Consider the following 16,917-nt stretch of genomic DNA (forward strand, 5'->3'; position numbering starts at 1 on the left):
GTATGTGATGTGGTTTTTGTTTGTTTTAATAAAAGGTTGGTGTGTTTGAACATCTGGGCAGCTTTCCAGTACGAGGGATGCCGATGGCCACTCGACTGCTGCTCTGTGAGCATGCAGAGAAACTAGCAGCTGCTATTGTTCTCAAGAATCACCACTCCAGGCTGCCTGATCTAGTAAATGCTGCTATACTGCTCGCACTGAACAAAAGAGAATGTGACATTCCCCCCAGTCTTACCCCTGCAGATGTCTTCTTTAGAGAGGTAAGAAACCTGTTGTTTCTGAATTGTTGTATAATATCACGTGTAGCAGTAAGTTGCAGTGCTTTAATGTATACTTCAAAACTCTTCCCTCTAAAAATCAATTTATCTTCACACAACTTTTCTTTAAATAGGAATGGTGTGGTGGTAGCATTTTCCTCACTTTAGTGTACGTACTCCTGACAGATTTCATGTAGTAGAAATAAAGTTTGGATTTCCAACTGACCTACACAGATGAGCAGTGAAAGAGACAAGTGACATTCAGATAATGTATGCTAAATTATCATTTTTAAAGGGTGGACTGAAGAGTATAGAGCTTTACAGATAAGAGAGCTGCTTTGAGCTGCCCTGGATGGAATTGTATCGATTCAGTCTCTCATATTTTTTTTTTCCCTTGCTAACATTAGTGAATCTAAGCTCATTCTGAGATTATGCTGCATTGTGGTCAAGTGCTCGTTTCTTCCTTCTTGAGAACTTTCTAATCAAAATTTAGGAAGACTTTGTTCCTGGAGTGGATGGTAGTTGCTAATGGAGAAAAGTAAATGTAAAACAAAATAGAAATAATAGTCTGCTATTTTAAAGCAGGTATGTTATCCAGTATGTGTTGTTTAACAAAGGTTCTGCTGCCAAATGTTTCAGAAGAATAGGGAGGAATAAGCTAAATGAAAGTTTATGGAGGGGCCTTCAGAGAAGAAAGTGTTGTTCTTCCAGATTTAAGCCCAGAAACAAGGCGGTTCTTGTATTCTAAGTGTTGTATGAAACATCAACTGGTAATTTCATTAATTCATTTGAGTAGTTGATACATTTTTAATCTTTTCTGTCATCAACATGTTTTTTACTAATACTTGTTTGTTTTTCTATACAGCTTGTAACTTAGCTTTCAGGTGTCAGCTGGTAATGGATATGCTTGTGCATGCTGCAGTTTTTCTTTCTGTCTTTAGGTGTCCCAGATAGATTCCATCTTTGAATGTTTACTAGAAGAGGAGGAACAAATCCTGAAAGAAATGCCTATTGAATCAATTGAATGGGCCCAGATAGTTGTCAATGTGAACAACATCATTAAGGTACAGAACTGCATTAACTAGAATGTTTGTAGGAGGGGGAAGGTAATTATTGAAGACCTCTCAACCAATTGAGTGCTGTACATCTGAATTAGTGATAGAACAAAAGTGAATGCACTTTTCACATGTCCAGATATATTAGGAAGGAAAAGTCTAAAACAGACTGGGGGGACATTTCTTTTCCCCCTGAGCCACTGCTAAAGAGAATTTGAGAAGTGACAGTGTTGTTGGAAGCTGTGAAAGCGTGAGTACGTAGCAAAAAGTGGAGAGCTTATGCCTGAGCATTGAGGTGTCTTGCTCAGTCAGTATGTGCTCTTCTGTACAGCTGACAAAGTGGTGTAGAGAGAAGGGGGATATTAACAAAGTATTTCAGAATTATGAAAGACAAAATCTCTTAGCCTGTGCATATGCAGGCAGACTGTAAAGTGCTTCTGTCCTTGCCTCTCAACAGGACATGCTACTAGCTGCCTCTCAGTATCGCCAGTCGAGAGCCTCTCTCTATAAAACAGGAGAGCTTCCAGAAAGAGAACCTGAATATATTCCATGGACAGGTGAGAAATTATTATTGCTAGTTTATTGATGATCTATTTTCTTAAACAAAAATACTTTTCATGAGCTTCAGAACATAAGAATTTCAACCTGAATGTTTAAACTTACTGTTAAAAGCTGCTACAGAGTTGTCAGTAAGATAAGGAGAACCAGAAGGTTTAATCTGGTGAATGAAATGGAATGAATCAAGGAGAACTTGTTTTGTCAAGTATTGATGGTAATTCCTTAAAACTTGCATTGCAAATTTGACTACAGAAACAAAGTGTGGGAGATAAAGCATTTGGTGGGTTTTTTTCCTGTTATGCAGTGGTTCTGGTTGGCAGGCATGTGGGACATGTAACATGAAAATTAATCATAAAATATGATCTATAATTGTTTTAAGAAGACTCATGATTCTCCACTTTTTAATAAATGAAAACCATCAGAACAAATGTTTGCAGAAGGAAGTGCTTTCCAGTTGGTGCTTAAGCTTCCCTGTGGCCTCTGCCTATAAGCCACACTTGTTTAGTCCTGTCAAGACAAAAATCTTTTGAAAAGCAGGACCCATACAAGCTATTTTGGTGTGTTGTGTCTTGATGACTACAACCCAGTAATTTAATCAAGTTACATATTGCCTTTTCCTTGTGTGTATTCTCTACCTTGCTCACAGGTTGTGCAAATGATTCTTCTGAAAAACAGCTGTTGCTCATAATTGACAGTGTAGGTCTGTATAGTTATGGGGGGGGGAGGTCTGTTCTTTTTTGTTTACTACATTTGTGAAGGTAGATGACAGTGTGTGTTTGGGCTTGCTTTGGGTTTTAATATTAAAACGTTTATTAGCTTTTTTGCCTTTTGTTTTTTAAATTGTGTGTAGTAATGTGTTTTTATTACACTTCAGCATCGCTCCCTGTGGTGACAGGATTATTGTTTTAATACTCACGATGTTGTTTCCCCAAGCATCTAGTGGCCTTCGTGCAGCCATAGTCCGTCAGCACGGGATCATTCTGAAGAACGTGTATCCCCAGGGGGACAGCAACCTCCGCAGCATCGTGGCCGAGCAGCTGGTGGCGCTACTGGATTGCTTTCTGGATGGCTACGTGTCTCAGCTGAAGTCTGTGGACCGCCCTGCTGATCGAGAGAGACACAGCAACGTGGAAATGGAGTATGTGCAGAAGAGGTCGGAGCTCTTGTCTCCTCTCCGTAAGTACCCTCTGTTGTCCTTCACGCCAGGGTGGAGTGTTCCCTTGGCTGAGGAAGGGATGTGCATCTAAGTGGCATCTGTGTGTGTGTGTGAATTCTATGTGCCTGCCTTCAGAATATAAGCATTTGGGTCTGTGATTTAATGGGATGTTTACAGAAGAATGGCAGATCACAGAAGTACATCCAGGGCTGCACCCATGCCCACACCTCTAATAAGACATGCAGCTGCTTGGTTGGTTTTTTTTTTTTTAATTTTGCTATATTTTTTTCTGGTGGGTATGTGTCTTGTGCCAGCTGGCTAAAAATAGCCCATAAATGGATGTATAAATGTTTTATGTCAACTAGTGACAATATAATTTATATGCCTGAAATTTTATTTAGTGTTTATAAAGAAAAGGTTATTCTCTGGATCTTGATTATTAAATAATCTGCAAACCTGCTCTTTAACATGTCAGATGTGGTCAAGTCTTTAATGAGTAATTGAAAGTAAAGACCCCTTGTTAACTGGAAATAATCCTGAGCAAATACATTTTAGTAAGCTAATAAAGTTGGATTTTCTTAGACTAAAAATGAATGCTACAAATTCTAATAATCGCGGCCTCTTAACATTCTGAAAACTTGATAAAAGTCTCTTAAACTCTTTGTCAGTTTTACTGATGCTCATGGGCTCTGTTATCTTGTAAATACTAAAGTTAGTATTTTTTTAATAACAAAATTCCCTGTTCTGCTAACTCGTATGCATTTGCACCAAAATGAAAGATTTTAAATAAGAGGATTTACAGTCAAAATGTTTTGTTTACTTGTTCTGTTTGTTACCAGAAGCCTTTGCCTGCTGCTTTGTCTCTTTGTATAATTAAGTGGCTGCTAATACAGGTATTGAGTCATGGGTTGATTTTTTTTTCCCCTTCCCCCCAAACGCTCAGACAGCAGGTGCTGCTGCTAATTTGCAGATAAAATAGGAACTTGGAACTTGGTTTTATTTTTCTGCTCTCAGTCATCCAACAGCCAAAGATGAGCTTGTTTGATATCACTCTTTTCTCCTCTTGGTTACGCAGTTTCCCTGGGGCAGTATCAGATGGCGGCCGCTTTAGCAGAGAAGTACTGTGACTTTGATATCCTGGTGCAGATGTGTGAGCAGACAGACAATCAGGCCAGGTTACAGCGCTACATGACTCAGTTTGCAGATCAGGTAACTCTTCTGTTTCCTTTGGCTAGCGTTTTATAGTAGTAATCTTGCAGCGTTTCAGATGCAAATGTATGATTTGGGGGTGGGCGTGTGTCTTGTTATTTAATGCACATGGGTTTACATACTCATCTTGGAATCCAGATTCACCGTGCAGAACTCAGTGGCATATTTTACCCTGAGACTGCAAAGCAGAGTCAGCAGAAATGCAGGTGCACTAGCTGTGTGGTGGCTTTCCATGGGACCTTTTGTCTGCGTCAAACACATCGTCCCACTCTTAACATCTTGTGGTATTTTGTGACTAGGTTCACTGAGGTGCTGTAGTCTACTGTTGTTTTATTACATTGATGTAATACAAATTTAAGAGTAATTTTCAAAAGAGAAAATGAGATTGTTGAATGTATAAATAAAAAAGTAGCTAAGAAGGGTAGGAAGATTGAAGTGTTGCTGTGGTCTTTTAATTGTCCTGACAGGTACTTGTTGGACAACTTTCTTTCCATGTCTCTCAAACTCTGGTGTAAAAACCTGTAAGTGTGCTCAAAAAGGCAATAGAAGCTGCTTGAAGTGAAGGGGGTGGGACAAACATTTCCTAATTTGAGAGTGGGTGAGATCAATTTGTTTAGCTTTCCACAACAATTGTGGAAAGAGAAATATGATTGTCTACAGGTTTCCTAATAAAGAGCCTAAGAACAAACAAAAGTATTAATAACAGACAGCAATTGTAGCAAACGTTTTTAATAGTGAGCATTAAATGCTCCCTCATACTGCCAAAGAAGGGGATAAATTCTCTATTAGTTCCTTTCAGACACTATTTTTAAAGGAAAAGGTAATACTTTGTGAAAAGAATTGAGCAATGCAGAGCTCTGAATAGGTCGAGTCTAGCCGATAGAATACCTGACCCATGGCCTCTTCAAACTTTATTTCTTAAATTAAGTGCAATTAAAATTTACCATTACTCTAAAATTACTCTGAAAAGTCTCAATTTAAATCTCAACATTAAACCCTAATTAGTTATGTCACATTGACGTTCTTGAGGATAAAATACTTGGGGGTTTGTTGTTTTGGGTTTTATTTAATATACTAGTTTTTTGCAGTGGCTGAGAAGTAAGGTTGTGGGTTCAGTTGGAGATAGGAGGGAATGCTTCAGAAATGTGACAGCAGACGCAAGCCTCTAGCTTCTCCTGTATCTGAAAGGAAGTAGTAAGCAGTAGTAAGAGTAATAAGAGTTCTGAGGGGTGGGGAGGAGGGAGCAGGTAGGAAAAAATAAGATGAAAAAATAAGATCAGAATTGTGGATGATGAGACCTGTTTCCATTTTTGTGGGTTAACATGAAGAACTTACACTGGGCGTTCCCTTGGCTTCATTGAAGGTTGAACCCCGCTGTGCCCACCAGCCTCTCTTGTGCTGCAGCCTGTGGGTTCTTTACACACTGTTTCCCCCAGAACACAAACTTCTTCAGCAGCAGCATGTTTGGGGAGGTGGGGGGTTGTTTTGTTAAGCAGGTTCTTCCCAGTTGTGTTTTGTGAAACATGTTGCCTTAGACAAATGAGGTGTTTAAATGCAGCTTTCTCATCTTCCTTTTATCTTCAGAATTTTTCCGATTTCTTGTTCCGGTGGTACTTGGAGAAAGGGAAGCGCGGGAAGCTGTTATCTCAGCCTGTTGCTCAGCACGGACAGCTGGCCAGCTTCTTGCAGGCTCACGAGCATCTGAGCTGGTTACATGAAATCAATAGTCAGGATTTGCAAAAGGTAAGGTTTCTTGATACAACCAAGCTGAAATTCTGTGTGTTAAATGAGTCAAGTATGCATTCAGGAAGGCAGGTTATCTCCTTCTGACTCTTCATCAGCAGAAGGCAACAGCTTCTCTAGGGGACTTAAGGGAGAGATGACATAGATATTGAACAGTACCAAAAGCCTCCCCCTCAGGCACCATCTAGTATGTCATATAAGCCACTGCACCATGTAATGGAACTCAGGGCTGACTTCACATCCCTTGCTGGTGAGTAATATTTTGTATCAAGGAAGTTTTAAATGGCTACAGAATCACCACATTGGTGGAACTGGGAGCTATTGACAGCATTATCAGATTATCCAGCAGGGGAAAATCTGAAATTTGTATTTCAGAACCAGCTGTTTAAAGCAAAAGAATTTGTAGGTTTCACAAAAGTAAAGGTATTGAGTACTGTAATAATTCACATTCTTACAATAAAAGCAATTTTTTTTTAGTAGCTAATGTGCATGTGGCTAGGTTAATGTAACAGGGTGGGGTTTTTTTGATTCTTTGACTTGTAGGCTACCCAGTTAGTTTTTTTCCCTACTGTTGGTCAGGCCCTTTCTTCTGCTAGATTTACAAATGTGTTTCACTTCAGCAAATAAACTAATTATAAAGAAAAATTACTTCTTTCCCCATCCATTAAGCATGCAGTTTGTAGGTTGATAATACTTTATGCCCCACACAAAACCCAAAAAGCATACTGAGGAAGAATGCCAAGCAGCAACAACAAAATGAACCCAAAACCCACCCTGGGAGTCTTGTGGGTATTCCATTTGTGTTGACTGAAGTTTTGTCTTACAGCAAAACACTGTTAAGAAGGGTCAGTGATTCAGTCTGGATAGTTTGCTTCTGAGTAGGTGCTCAGAAATGTTCTCTTCTGTTGTCCCACAGACAAATTCTTGCCTAAACGTTTTACTGCAGCGGTTACACTGATAATTCTGGGTTTTAAATTGTCAGATTAACAAGTAAATCAGCCTCTATGCAAAGTTGTCCTGTCAAAGCATATTTACCTGACTTTTATGGCAGAGCCTTGAGTAAGATCCCAGAGGTGTAGTATGTGAAGTTGCAATTTATTCTTTGATTGCAAGATAGTTTTTCTTGATCAGTAATGAAAATGGGTTTTGGATATAATTGGAGTAGAGATCTGTATCTCTTCAGGATATAATTGGAGATCTATACCTCTTCAGGAAGAGCAATTCAGAGACTTTAATGTGCAAGTTGTACAGAATCGTAGGGGCTGGAAGGGACCTCCAGAGATCATGGGGTCCAACCCCCCTGCCAAAGCAGGTTCCCTAGGACAGGTCACACAGGGAGGCGTCCAGATGGGTCTTGAATATCTCAGAGAAGGAGACTCCACAACCCCCTGGGCAGCCTGTCCCAGGGATCGGTCACGGCTTTTTAAAAAACAGTTAGAGGATTACAAACAGTACATAGCTGTGAGACTGCAGTTCAGATTAATTCCTTATCCATTATCATTCTGATGTTAAATTCTAAAATGGTTATCCAACCTGTCTCTTTAATTTCAGGCTCACAGAACGTTGCAGACGTTGGCAAACATGGAGACACGATATTTTGCAAAGAAGAAAACGCTTCTTGGCTTGAGCAAATTGGCTGCACTGGCATCTGACTTCTCTGAAGATATACTGCAAGAGAAGATAGAAGGTAAGAAATAGAGCAAAGCAAATAATAGGCTAATGAGGTTATTGAATGAGAATCGTGTTAATTTTGCATATAGTTAATTTATTAGCCAGAGGGCTCTAATGTAGTAAGAATAAACTGGCTGATGATCTTGCTCATTGCAGGAAGGACAAGGAAAACAGTGTAAGTTTAGTATTACATTAGTATTCACCTTCGCTCATAGTTAGGTCTATGAGCAAGGGAAACCTGTACCTTTCTGCTTTTTCTAATAACATATAAAACATTGGCATAAGTAACAAGCTGCACAGTCTTTTCAGAAGCCATTAGAGAGTCCTGAAGTAGACAAAGCTGTATCTTATATTTCATATGCAAGGTAAAAGTGATGTTATTTCTTAAAGCCCGCTTGATGAACAGCTTTCAATTTTGAATTCTCAAGTCCTGAGACTCTTGGGCCGTACAGGGGAATCCTGCAGTTATGTTGTATTGCAGTATACTGCAAGTGCATGCATTTATGATCAGGAAGCACTTTCTCAGCATCCTATGGTGGCAGTGTTTCATTAAGCTCTATCTGGAAGGCTGTTGATGGGAAAGGTAGGAATACCTATTCTGCTTCCTTATCAAATGCAGCAGGTGCTCAGCCATTTCTATCCCTTTGGAGCACACCCTGTTCCTGACACTGTGCAGTGTCAGGTTGCTGTGAGTTTGTGAAAAAGCAGTCTAACTGTCTTAACTCTGCTAACTGTTAATCTCATGCTGGCCACTGTGGGAAAGCTTTGAAATACTACTCTGAAGTTTACTACTCTAGCTTACCTCTATTTACCCATTTATCCATGTGTGCTTTGTACAGTTCTGAAAAGAAATCCTGATGAAAAAGGCTGGGGCTAATTATGATGACTAGGCCTCACAAATTCTGTTCTAGCTTGTGATAATAATATATTGTCTGTTCTTCACATTTCATGCAATGCTTTCTAATTTAAAGTTGAAATTTTTCTCACTGCTATGAGAGAAACCTATGCTAATGTGAAAAATGTCATCTTTAAATAGGAAAACGAGGAAATGAAAGCTATGAAAGCTTTAGTTCAGTGGGGTAATGGTCTCTCAAAACTTGGTCTGGACTTTGCTACATGTTTCTGCATGTCACGTGACATAGAGCTTTTAAAACTTAGGCTATGTATCAGTTTTCTCTTGATAAAGAACAGTAACTTCAGCTGCATTCTGGTTATCCATTCAAACAGATGAAATGCTGCTTTATACCATGCAGTGGAACTGGGGGGGCAGGGGGTGATGTTCGTATACCGTGGCTGAAATTATTCAATTTTGAGCGTTTCCACCCAGTAAATCTATAACACTGAAGTGGATTATACTGGGAAATAATTAAAAATAGAATATTTCATAAGATAGAGTAGGTCTGTGGCACAAGTCTTCAGCCAAAAGGTACCTCCTAAAAGTTCCAAACCAACTTCCTGTCTAGTGCCACAACTTCCTTCCAATCTTATATATTCATTTTCTGGCTTTAAATAAGAATAGTTATCAGCCTGCATTACACTGGAAGCCTGAGTGGCAAGTAACTGCTGGCTCACCAGGATGACAGTATTGAAGTGATGGTGTTTCTGTGCTTTGGGAAAATAGATGAAGGTCCAATTTGAATGCTTCATAACAAACACTTCTAGATCTGAATAATGCTGTGACTTGACAGTTGTTACTGCTCTGTGGAATTCATTGCTACATTTTAATGACACTGAAACCTTCATTTCCTTAAATGACAACAAGAAATATCAGAACAGGAGCGCTTTCTGTTACATCAGGAGACACTTCCTGAGCAATTGCTGGCTGAGAAACAGTTGAACCTCAATGATATGCCGGTGTTGTCTGCATCTCAGCTCATTGATGTAAGTACCTCATTGCATGGGTAAAGTTCCAGTATGTTTTCTGCCTCTGTGCAATAAAAGAAGGTCACAGCTGTCTTTATCCCTTACATGACTTGCTAAGCACCCAAGGATCTGATATACTGATTCCTTTATCTTTGCTTAGTTTCTGCCAACACCAAACTTCAGCTTCTTGTTTTAGTTCATATTTATTTTTGTTGCACACGTGCTGCTAGGAGAGAAAGGGAATCAATCATCCAGAAGTTGATTTACTGGTTGAAGCCAGTTTTTAGGTACAAGACAATTTTTTACCTTATGTTGCATTCTCAGCAGGGCAGAACTTGGAAAGCAGCAGGAACCAAGAATGCCCAGAAGGACACTGCAATCTAGAGAAAGGAAGGGCTAGAAGCAGGAAGTGGTGCTTGGTCACCTGTTTGCAGAGAGTCCCTGAGGTTCGGGGTTTTTCTGTCTTTTTTTGTTTTCATTGTCAAAAACAAACACACAATCCCTGACCTGTACTGAAACCAAACCATGAACTGCTCCAGCACTGAGGTTGCTGATGGTGTGCAAAGGGAGTCATCTCTCCTTTCTGGTAGGAGCCACCGACCTTATCAGCTGCTGCCTTGTCAGCAGCATGTTTTGCCATCCAGGGATGCACACACACATTCAATGAGCAACAATGGTACACTGTAAGAAATTCAGGTCCTGCCTAGATGTCAGTTTTGCAGCTCTTTTTACTTTCTCTGTAATGCTGGAAAGTCAAAATCCAGCAGTGTGCTGCTTTACATTCTCCTTATTAGAACACCACCAATTAGACTCTGGAGTTGTTACTTGTATCTTTGAGTGAGACTACCTGTGGAACCAGGGGAGACTAGGAAGTGTCAGTCCTGACTGGGCGAGCGCTGGCTGGCATCAGGACCCTTCTCCTTCTGAATTCTCTCTACTGTCAGACCAGTTTTTACACTTGCTACATGCAGTGCAGGAATGGAACTTGGAAAGTATAAACAAGAAAAAAGCATTAGTTTTCCACTGAAGAAGTAATTTAGGATTTTGTTGGGGGTCTGTGTGAAGTATTGGTAGCAAACTTGTCCATTTTTAAAAGGCAGTACTTGTGCTTAAGTACTGCTTTGAGCTTAATTACCAAAATAATTCTGAGAGCTTATTTGGGTAGCTGAGCTCTGACTACAATAGTCCAGGAATGTTACAGCCTTAAATGGCATTTAAATTTGAAACCTAGCAGCCTTATATCCAATATCATTTGTGCACAGACCATTGTCATGTAGGTGGAATGCTGCTTTAAAACCTTAAGTATATTCCTTACTATAAAAATACTTGCAGTTGAATCAAGACATATTTTCATGAGAAGGTCATGTATGTGGAAAATACGTGGTGGTCTTCCCACAATGAGTTGTCCGTGAGATCAGTTTACATTAGTTTGTAGGCTAAAAATAATTCTCTACATTAATCTCTCCTATCATAGTTATACATATGTGATGAGAACAGAAGAGCCAACGAGTATGATTTCAAGAAGGCACTTGATCTGCTGGAGTATATTGACGAGGTAGGAAATGCTTTTGAAGGATTTCTTTAATCCAGAGATTTCTTTTTATTAATAAAATCATTTAGTCTAGGATGGTGCATCTGTAGTTGGTTAGCATATTAGTTTAGCATACAGTAATTAAAAATAACCCCTGATGTGTTTTTTTTCAGTGTGTTTTGAGTCACTGGAGACTTGATGCCAAATGTGGTTCAGATCATTTAAGAAAAATGACACTCCTCATCCTCATCACCCATTTATAGTCTGTAGTTTCTTTTTTAGAGCTCCCTTCCCTGCAGGCGTTCTCCAAACAGGACAAAGAGCATCTGTTTTCAGTAGTTCTTGCTTCTTCCCCGTTGGCTTTTCCTCTGCCGTGAGATAATGTGGGATAGTCACCAGCTTTTTAACATGCAAATAGCATCGAAACAGATTTGCTGTCTCCTTTGTCGCTGCATCTCTGCAGTGTTGTAGGGACCTAGTATCTTGTCAGGAGTAATTTTCCACTGAGCATGAATAAATCAGCTTCTGAGGAGCGTCACACCTGAATGAACAACGGCCTTTGCTAAACAGCTGAAGTTTAGAATTTCAAGAAAAGCCTTCCTTACTAATTAAAAAGGAAAGTTCTTTGATCATCCCAGTTGCTGCTAGTCTCTGGTAGTGCTCTGTGAACACCATTGTGCCGTTTTGTTGGCCTTCGATAACTTTGGCTTGATAATTATAAATATTTTAAAATTTATTTTTAAAAATTAAATTTAATTTTAGATGGGGTTTAATTGTATTTTTTATCAAATTTTCTTTTCACTAACACTTCTTTGCTACTATGAACTAGTGCTTGGTTGCTTTACACATGAAATAGTTTACTCACCCTCTGCATAGTACTATGTTATATTCTGTGTGCTGAGGAAAGAGTACTACTACTTAAGAGTAGCATCTACTCTGAGTTAATTCTCTGTAGTTTGAAAATAATATTTAATGCTTTTTTCCCTCATCTCCCCCTTAATTTTTACAGCATAAACATAAAATAATATTTTGCAGTAAGATAAACTTGCATGAACTCATTTGGTTCTTTGAAATTAGTTTTGTGTTGACAAAATTTAAGATAAATTAAGGAACACCAAGATAACTAATGTTTTTTTTAATCTAATGAAACAAATGTCACTCTAAAACCTGGAGATTCAAAGTGAGTCTTTGCTCAGCTGTTGGAGTCTTAATAGCTTGTTAGAACCTTTAATAGCTTGTTAGCACAAATTAGAGATGGCAGTTTAGACAGAGTCAAAAAGCGAGCTGTTGCCTAATTTTTCCTGCTTTTCTCTTGCAAAAGTGGCAAAAAGTCAAGGACCATCCTTTGGCTTCCAGGCAAAGAGTTTGTGGTTTCTCTTAGCTCTCACGGGGCAGTTTTACATCAGCGGTGCTGCCGGGCACTGAGAGGTGATTACTTCTTTTTATTAAAGTTTTTTTAACTTGCCTGTCTCTTCTCCTTACATGTACTGAAGGAAGAGGAAGTGGATGTAAATGATCTGAAACTTAAAATTCTCTGTAAGGCTCTCCAAAGAGATGGGTAAGTCCAATATGAATATAAATTGCCATGAGTATTTGTGATACTGCTTTTCCGGAATGAAATACTAGTTTGCTATCCTCTAGCTCCCTGAAAAGACTGGATTTCATGTGTAAGGTTAGTAAAGTATAAAATACCCGCTCTAAATGTGTCTCTCTTTTATTTGTAAAGTGAAACCTTGCGGGGGTGGGGGTGGGGGGGACACACACAGACCCCAAACAACTCTGCAGTGCTTTGTTCCCTTAGCTCCCTGCCAACCTGCTGTGGGTTCTCAGCACCTGAGACAGAATGTGTCTGTGTGGCTTTCAGCCCTGAACCCTTCAGTAGGGTAACAGAAACGACTGATGCTGAAACTTTTTCTTTGCCACCCCCTTCTGTGAAGGGTTTTAAATAGAACCTTTTTAAGAACAACATGTACAGAGGTCACTACTGTAAACTTTTATTTCACTGCTTTTTGGCCACTGAACCACACTGAGCTCATGAGCTTCATGACCTAAAGCTGCATCCTTGACTGTAAGAGATAGAAGCTTTAAATGCTGCTTTAAAAAGCCACTCTTAGGGGTGTTCAACACCAAATACAGGCTGAATCCAATTAGTCAGAAGAATCTTCTTACTAAGCAGTGGGCCTGTTCTCTCCCAGGTTAAATAACCCACCTGGCATTTTCCTGCTTTCTTTTCTAATTTTCATCAGTTAGCCAACTTTTCTAGCTCCCACCCATCTTCCAAGAGGACCTAAGGAAGAAAACATGGGGGAGAAAATATCATCCAAATACACTGCACCTCTTGTGATCAAAGTGGAACTAAGCAGCATTTGGATTCACACTTATGGATAGGGGAGATTCCAAAGGATGGTGGTCTGTAGGAAACAAATTCCTAGTTGCAGATTAAGTTTTTCACATATGAAACAGCTTCACACTATTCCAAGTGTTTTGTTCCCTTCCTATTATTTTCAAGACTAAAGAACCCAAAACTGCTACATGGCTCCAGTCTAATAGTTGGTTTGTGTCCTGATCACCCTGGGCCAAGAATGATCTTGGCCATAATAACTGTTCAAATCATGTATAATGCTGACGAGATTTTGCCTGCTTTGTTAGCTAACCAGCTGCAGTTTGGGATCACTTAGAAAACTTGATGTCCCAGTTGAATTTCCAGTCCATCAAGGTTCTCACAAAGGCTTACAGAGTGGTCGATCACTATTTTATAGGAGAGAGTGTTAACTTTCATCTGTGTGTAAAAGTAAACGTTGGGCATGCTACAGGACCTGTTTTTAAGGATGGTATCTGTTTTCTAGCTAAACAGCTAGAAATGGTGGGAAGTTCTTGGGTAGAATGGAGACCCCCTTATTAGCACCCTCCTGATGTCTTGCTAGGGTACTCACCTCCTCCTCTGCACCAGAGAGTGATTTGTTTGCTCAAATCCTCTGTTCTTCCCTCACATTCTTCCCAGTAGATGAAATCCTAGAAGTTTGGGAGTTTAAGTGACATCCAGGGTAAAACCATAGTCTCAGTGAGGTACAGAGGATTTGTCAGGAACAGCTTCTGGGAGCTAGGTACAGATCTGTTGCAAGCATGTCCCATTGGCCCAGAAGGTTCATCTTGGTTAGGGAATGATATAAAAATTAGGGGGTTTTTTTGGAAGCTTCATACATAGAACAGGATATTTTAACAACTGAAAGGTTGAAACCGCTGCAAGAGAAGTTAGGTTGGGGTTGATTTAATGCTGTTACACACAAAGCTCTGCAAAATTGAACAGTTCACATTTAATGATCTTTCTCATAGGAAAAAAGGTTTGGGATTTTCTTGTCACAGATGAGACTTGCATTCACAAGTCTCTGCCTTCACATTTAATCACAAATGAGACACCCTGTATTTGTTTTGTGTCTGTGTGTGCTGTTAACAGGCCTGCAATTTAGATTTTATATTTCTTCCCTACTTCCTTTTCTCAGTGTGTGCTGGTTTGGTTTGGGCTTTTCAAATACGTCAGCAAGTTGCTGCTGTTGCTTTTTTCCATGTCTGCATCATCTCAGTTGTAAAGCACAATGACTGAGAATAAGGAATTCTTACCTTGATATACACCAGCTCGGATTTTATCGAGGGAACAAAATTCTCTCTTACAGTTTAGGAGATGGGAAGCATTTCTATTGTTCTCCTAACTACACTATGTTGTAGTAGTGCAATTTTATTGCAGTCTTACTCTTGGAATAAGAATAATTTAACATGCCATAGCACAAAGCCAAGAGGGTTTTTTTCTATAGCCAAGCACACGATACGTACATGTAAATGAGTATTAATTGCCTTTGATAATCTATTCGATTCCCCACACTTTTTCCTTGCTAATTTTCAATTGATTTAACCTGTGCAATTCTTTCCACATTTTGTTCCTTGACAGATGGTCCAGTTCAGATGGTAAAGACGATCCAATTGAGGCATCTAAAGATAGTATATTTGTGAAAATACTACAAAAGCTGTTGAAAGAAGGTAAAGTGTACTGAATGTAACTGAACTTGTTGAAATTGTGTAGTTGCCTCAAAAGCTGCTTCAGGTCAATACTGATATATAGCAAGTGGTGGTAATAAAATCTCGGAGTGATTAAAACTTCCATGTGCATTACAGCAGGTAATTACCATTGTATGGAGCTAATTCCCTCTGACATGTCAAGGGGGGTGAGGGAGGAGCAGATTTTAGTTCTAATCTCAGTACCCTCAGATCACTTCCTCAGTAGGGCAGCAATCAAAGCTTTAGCAGTTTCTTACTGTAAAGTACATCTTCAGGAGTTACATGTGCATCCCCTGTAAGAAAAGGGGTTAGTAACTATGTGTTTGTCAATCAAAAGTGACTGACTGTGGGAAGTTACAGCCATGGAAATTGCAGCTGGGTGGGAGGAAGAGGAGAGAAACTATTTAGACTCAAAGTCCATTTTGAATATTCCTGGATATGGACTTTTTGCAGACCAGAGAAGGCTCCACATCAGAGATAGAACACTGATAGAACACAGTTCTAGTTTTGTCTGTTCAGGCCTGTCAGTTTCTTTCCTTCAGTAAGATTCTCACTCCTCAGACTGAAATGCTGCAACTGATGATACATTTTATTATATGACTGATCTTTCTTTGCTTTTTCATTATTATTATTTTGGAGAAGTGTTATGTTGGATTTTGGGTTTAAGGATTTGAGGATTTTTAAGGATTTTAGGTTTAATCATAATTCACTGAGAAGCTCTGTCTGGATAGGAAATATCCTCTTCCCCTACCCCCAACTCAGTTTTGCAGGCTACTTAAGCTTCATTGTATTTCTTGCCACGTACAATCGTTTTATCCTCTCAATTCCAAACCAGTAATTTAACTCTGAGGCAGGCACTGGTGTTTCCTTAACAGCCATCCTCACTGCTGAGGGGCAGTGCCTTTATCAGTGCTGTGATAGATGGTTTTGTGTTGCAGGGGTCCAGCTGAGTGACTATTTACCGGAGGTGAAGGACTTACTGCAAGCAAACGAACTTGGCATCTTGAAATCTAACCCCTACTTCGAATTTGTGCTAAAGGCAAACTATGAATTCTATGTTCAGGGACAAGCATGATTCTCACTATTTTGTAAAAGAACTGTTAAATTCCTGTACACTTTTTTACATTTTTTTATCCTAAAAAAGTTTGTAATAAAATCTGTGAGTAATATTCTTGGTCTTAAATTTATGGACACTGACACTTTTGCCAGGAGAGGCAGAGGTGTGTTTCCAGGCAAAAGGAAAATAAAAGGTTTGTTTTCTGTGCCTTTCCTAAACTTGCTGTTCTGATTTCTGTCTCCATTGGTACGAGTCCTGCCTGAGAGTCAGAAGATACAGACACACACAGGGTGAAATGAGGGACCCACTGCAGAAGGTGGAAGCTGTGATTTCAGTTCAGAGAACACACTGGAAACACAAACACTTGGGTGACTGCTTATTCTGTCGGGTAACTCTGCTCTCTCTTTGTACAACACCCTTTGCTGAAGAAACCAGGTAGTTCTGATTTTGCACTGAAGATTACTGGGACAAAAAGGCTAATTGGTTTGTCACTGTCACTCAGCTTGCCGTGACAGGAGGGATTAACGCACAGTTCTCATTCAGAGAACTCTGGTCCAGTAAACATTCCATTCTCTTTGTTCACAGGGGCAAGATTAAACTTTCTCAAGACATCTTAATATTTTATCTGTCTAATTGGCATTTAGGTTACAGCCAGATTTCTGGAATGCATGTTAAAATGAGATTAACATCTCACCATGCAGTCATTCACAACAACTGCTTGAGCCTAGGCTAGAGAAACCTAGAAAGCAGTTAGCAAAGTGTGGGAG

The 16,917-nt window shown here is 39.5% G+C and overlaps 1 protein-coding gene across 1 annotated transcript in view; it reads left to right on the plus strand.

The window, feature by feature from the left end:
• NUP133 (nucleoporin 133) overlaps positions 1-16,349 on the plus strand; it is a 33,185-nt gene extending 16,836 nt beyond the window's left edge. The window contains exons 15-26 of the mRNA XM_084260976.1: positions 36-260; positions 1,199-1,321; positions 1,770-1,869; positions 2,804-3,046; positions 4,102-4,235; positions 5,820-5,978; positions 7,530-7,665; positions 9,412-9,530; positions 10,987-11,067; positions 12,537-12,601; positions 14,987-15,075; positions 16,032-16,349. Coding sequence (XP_084117102.1) covers positions 36-260; positions 1,199-1,321; positions 1,770-1,869; positions 2,804-3,046; positions 4,102-4,235; positions 5,820-5,978; positions 7,530-7,665; positions 9,412-9,530; positions 10,987-11,067; positions 12,537-12,601; positions 14,987-15,075; positions 16,032-16,168 — 1,611 coding nt within the window. The 3' untranslated portion in view covers positions 16,169-16,349. The remainder of the gene's footprint in view (positions 1-35; positions 261-1,198; positions 1,322-1,769; positions 1,870-2,803; positions 3,047-4,101; positions 4,236-5,819; positions 5,979-7,529; positions 7,666-9,411; positions 9,531-10,986; positions 11,068-12,536; positions 12,602-14,986; positions 15,076-16,031) is intronic.
• Positions 16,350-16,917: the final 568 nt, after the last annotated feature.

This window comes from Gallinula chloropus (genome assembly GCF_964237585.1).
Source record: "Gallinula chloropus genome assembly, chromosome: 3".
Taxonomy (NCBI): Eukaryota; Metazoa; Chordata; class Aves; order Gruiformes; family Rallidae; genus Gallinula; species Gallinula chloropus.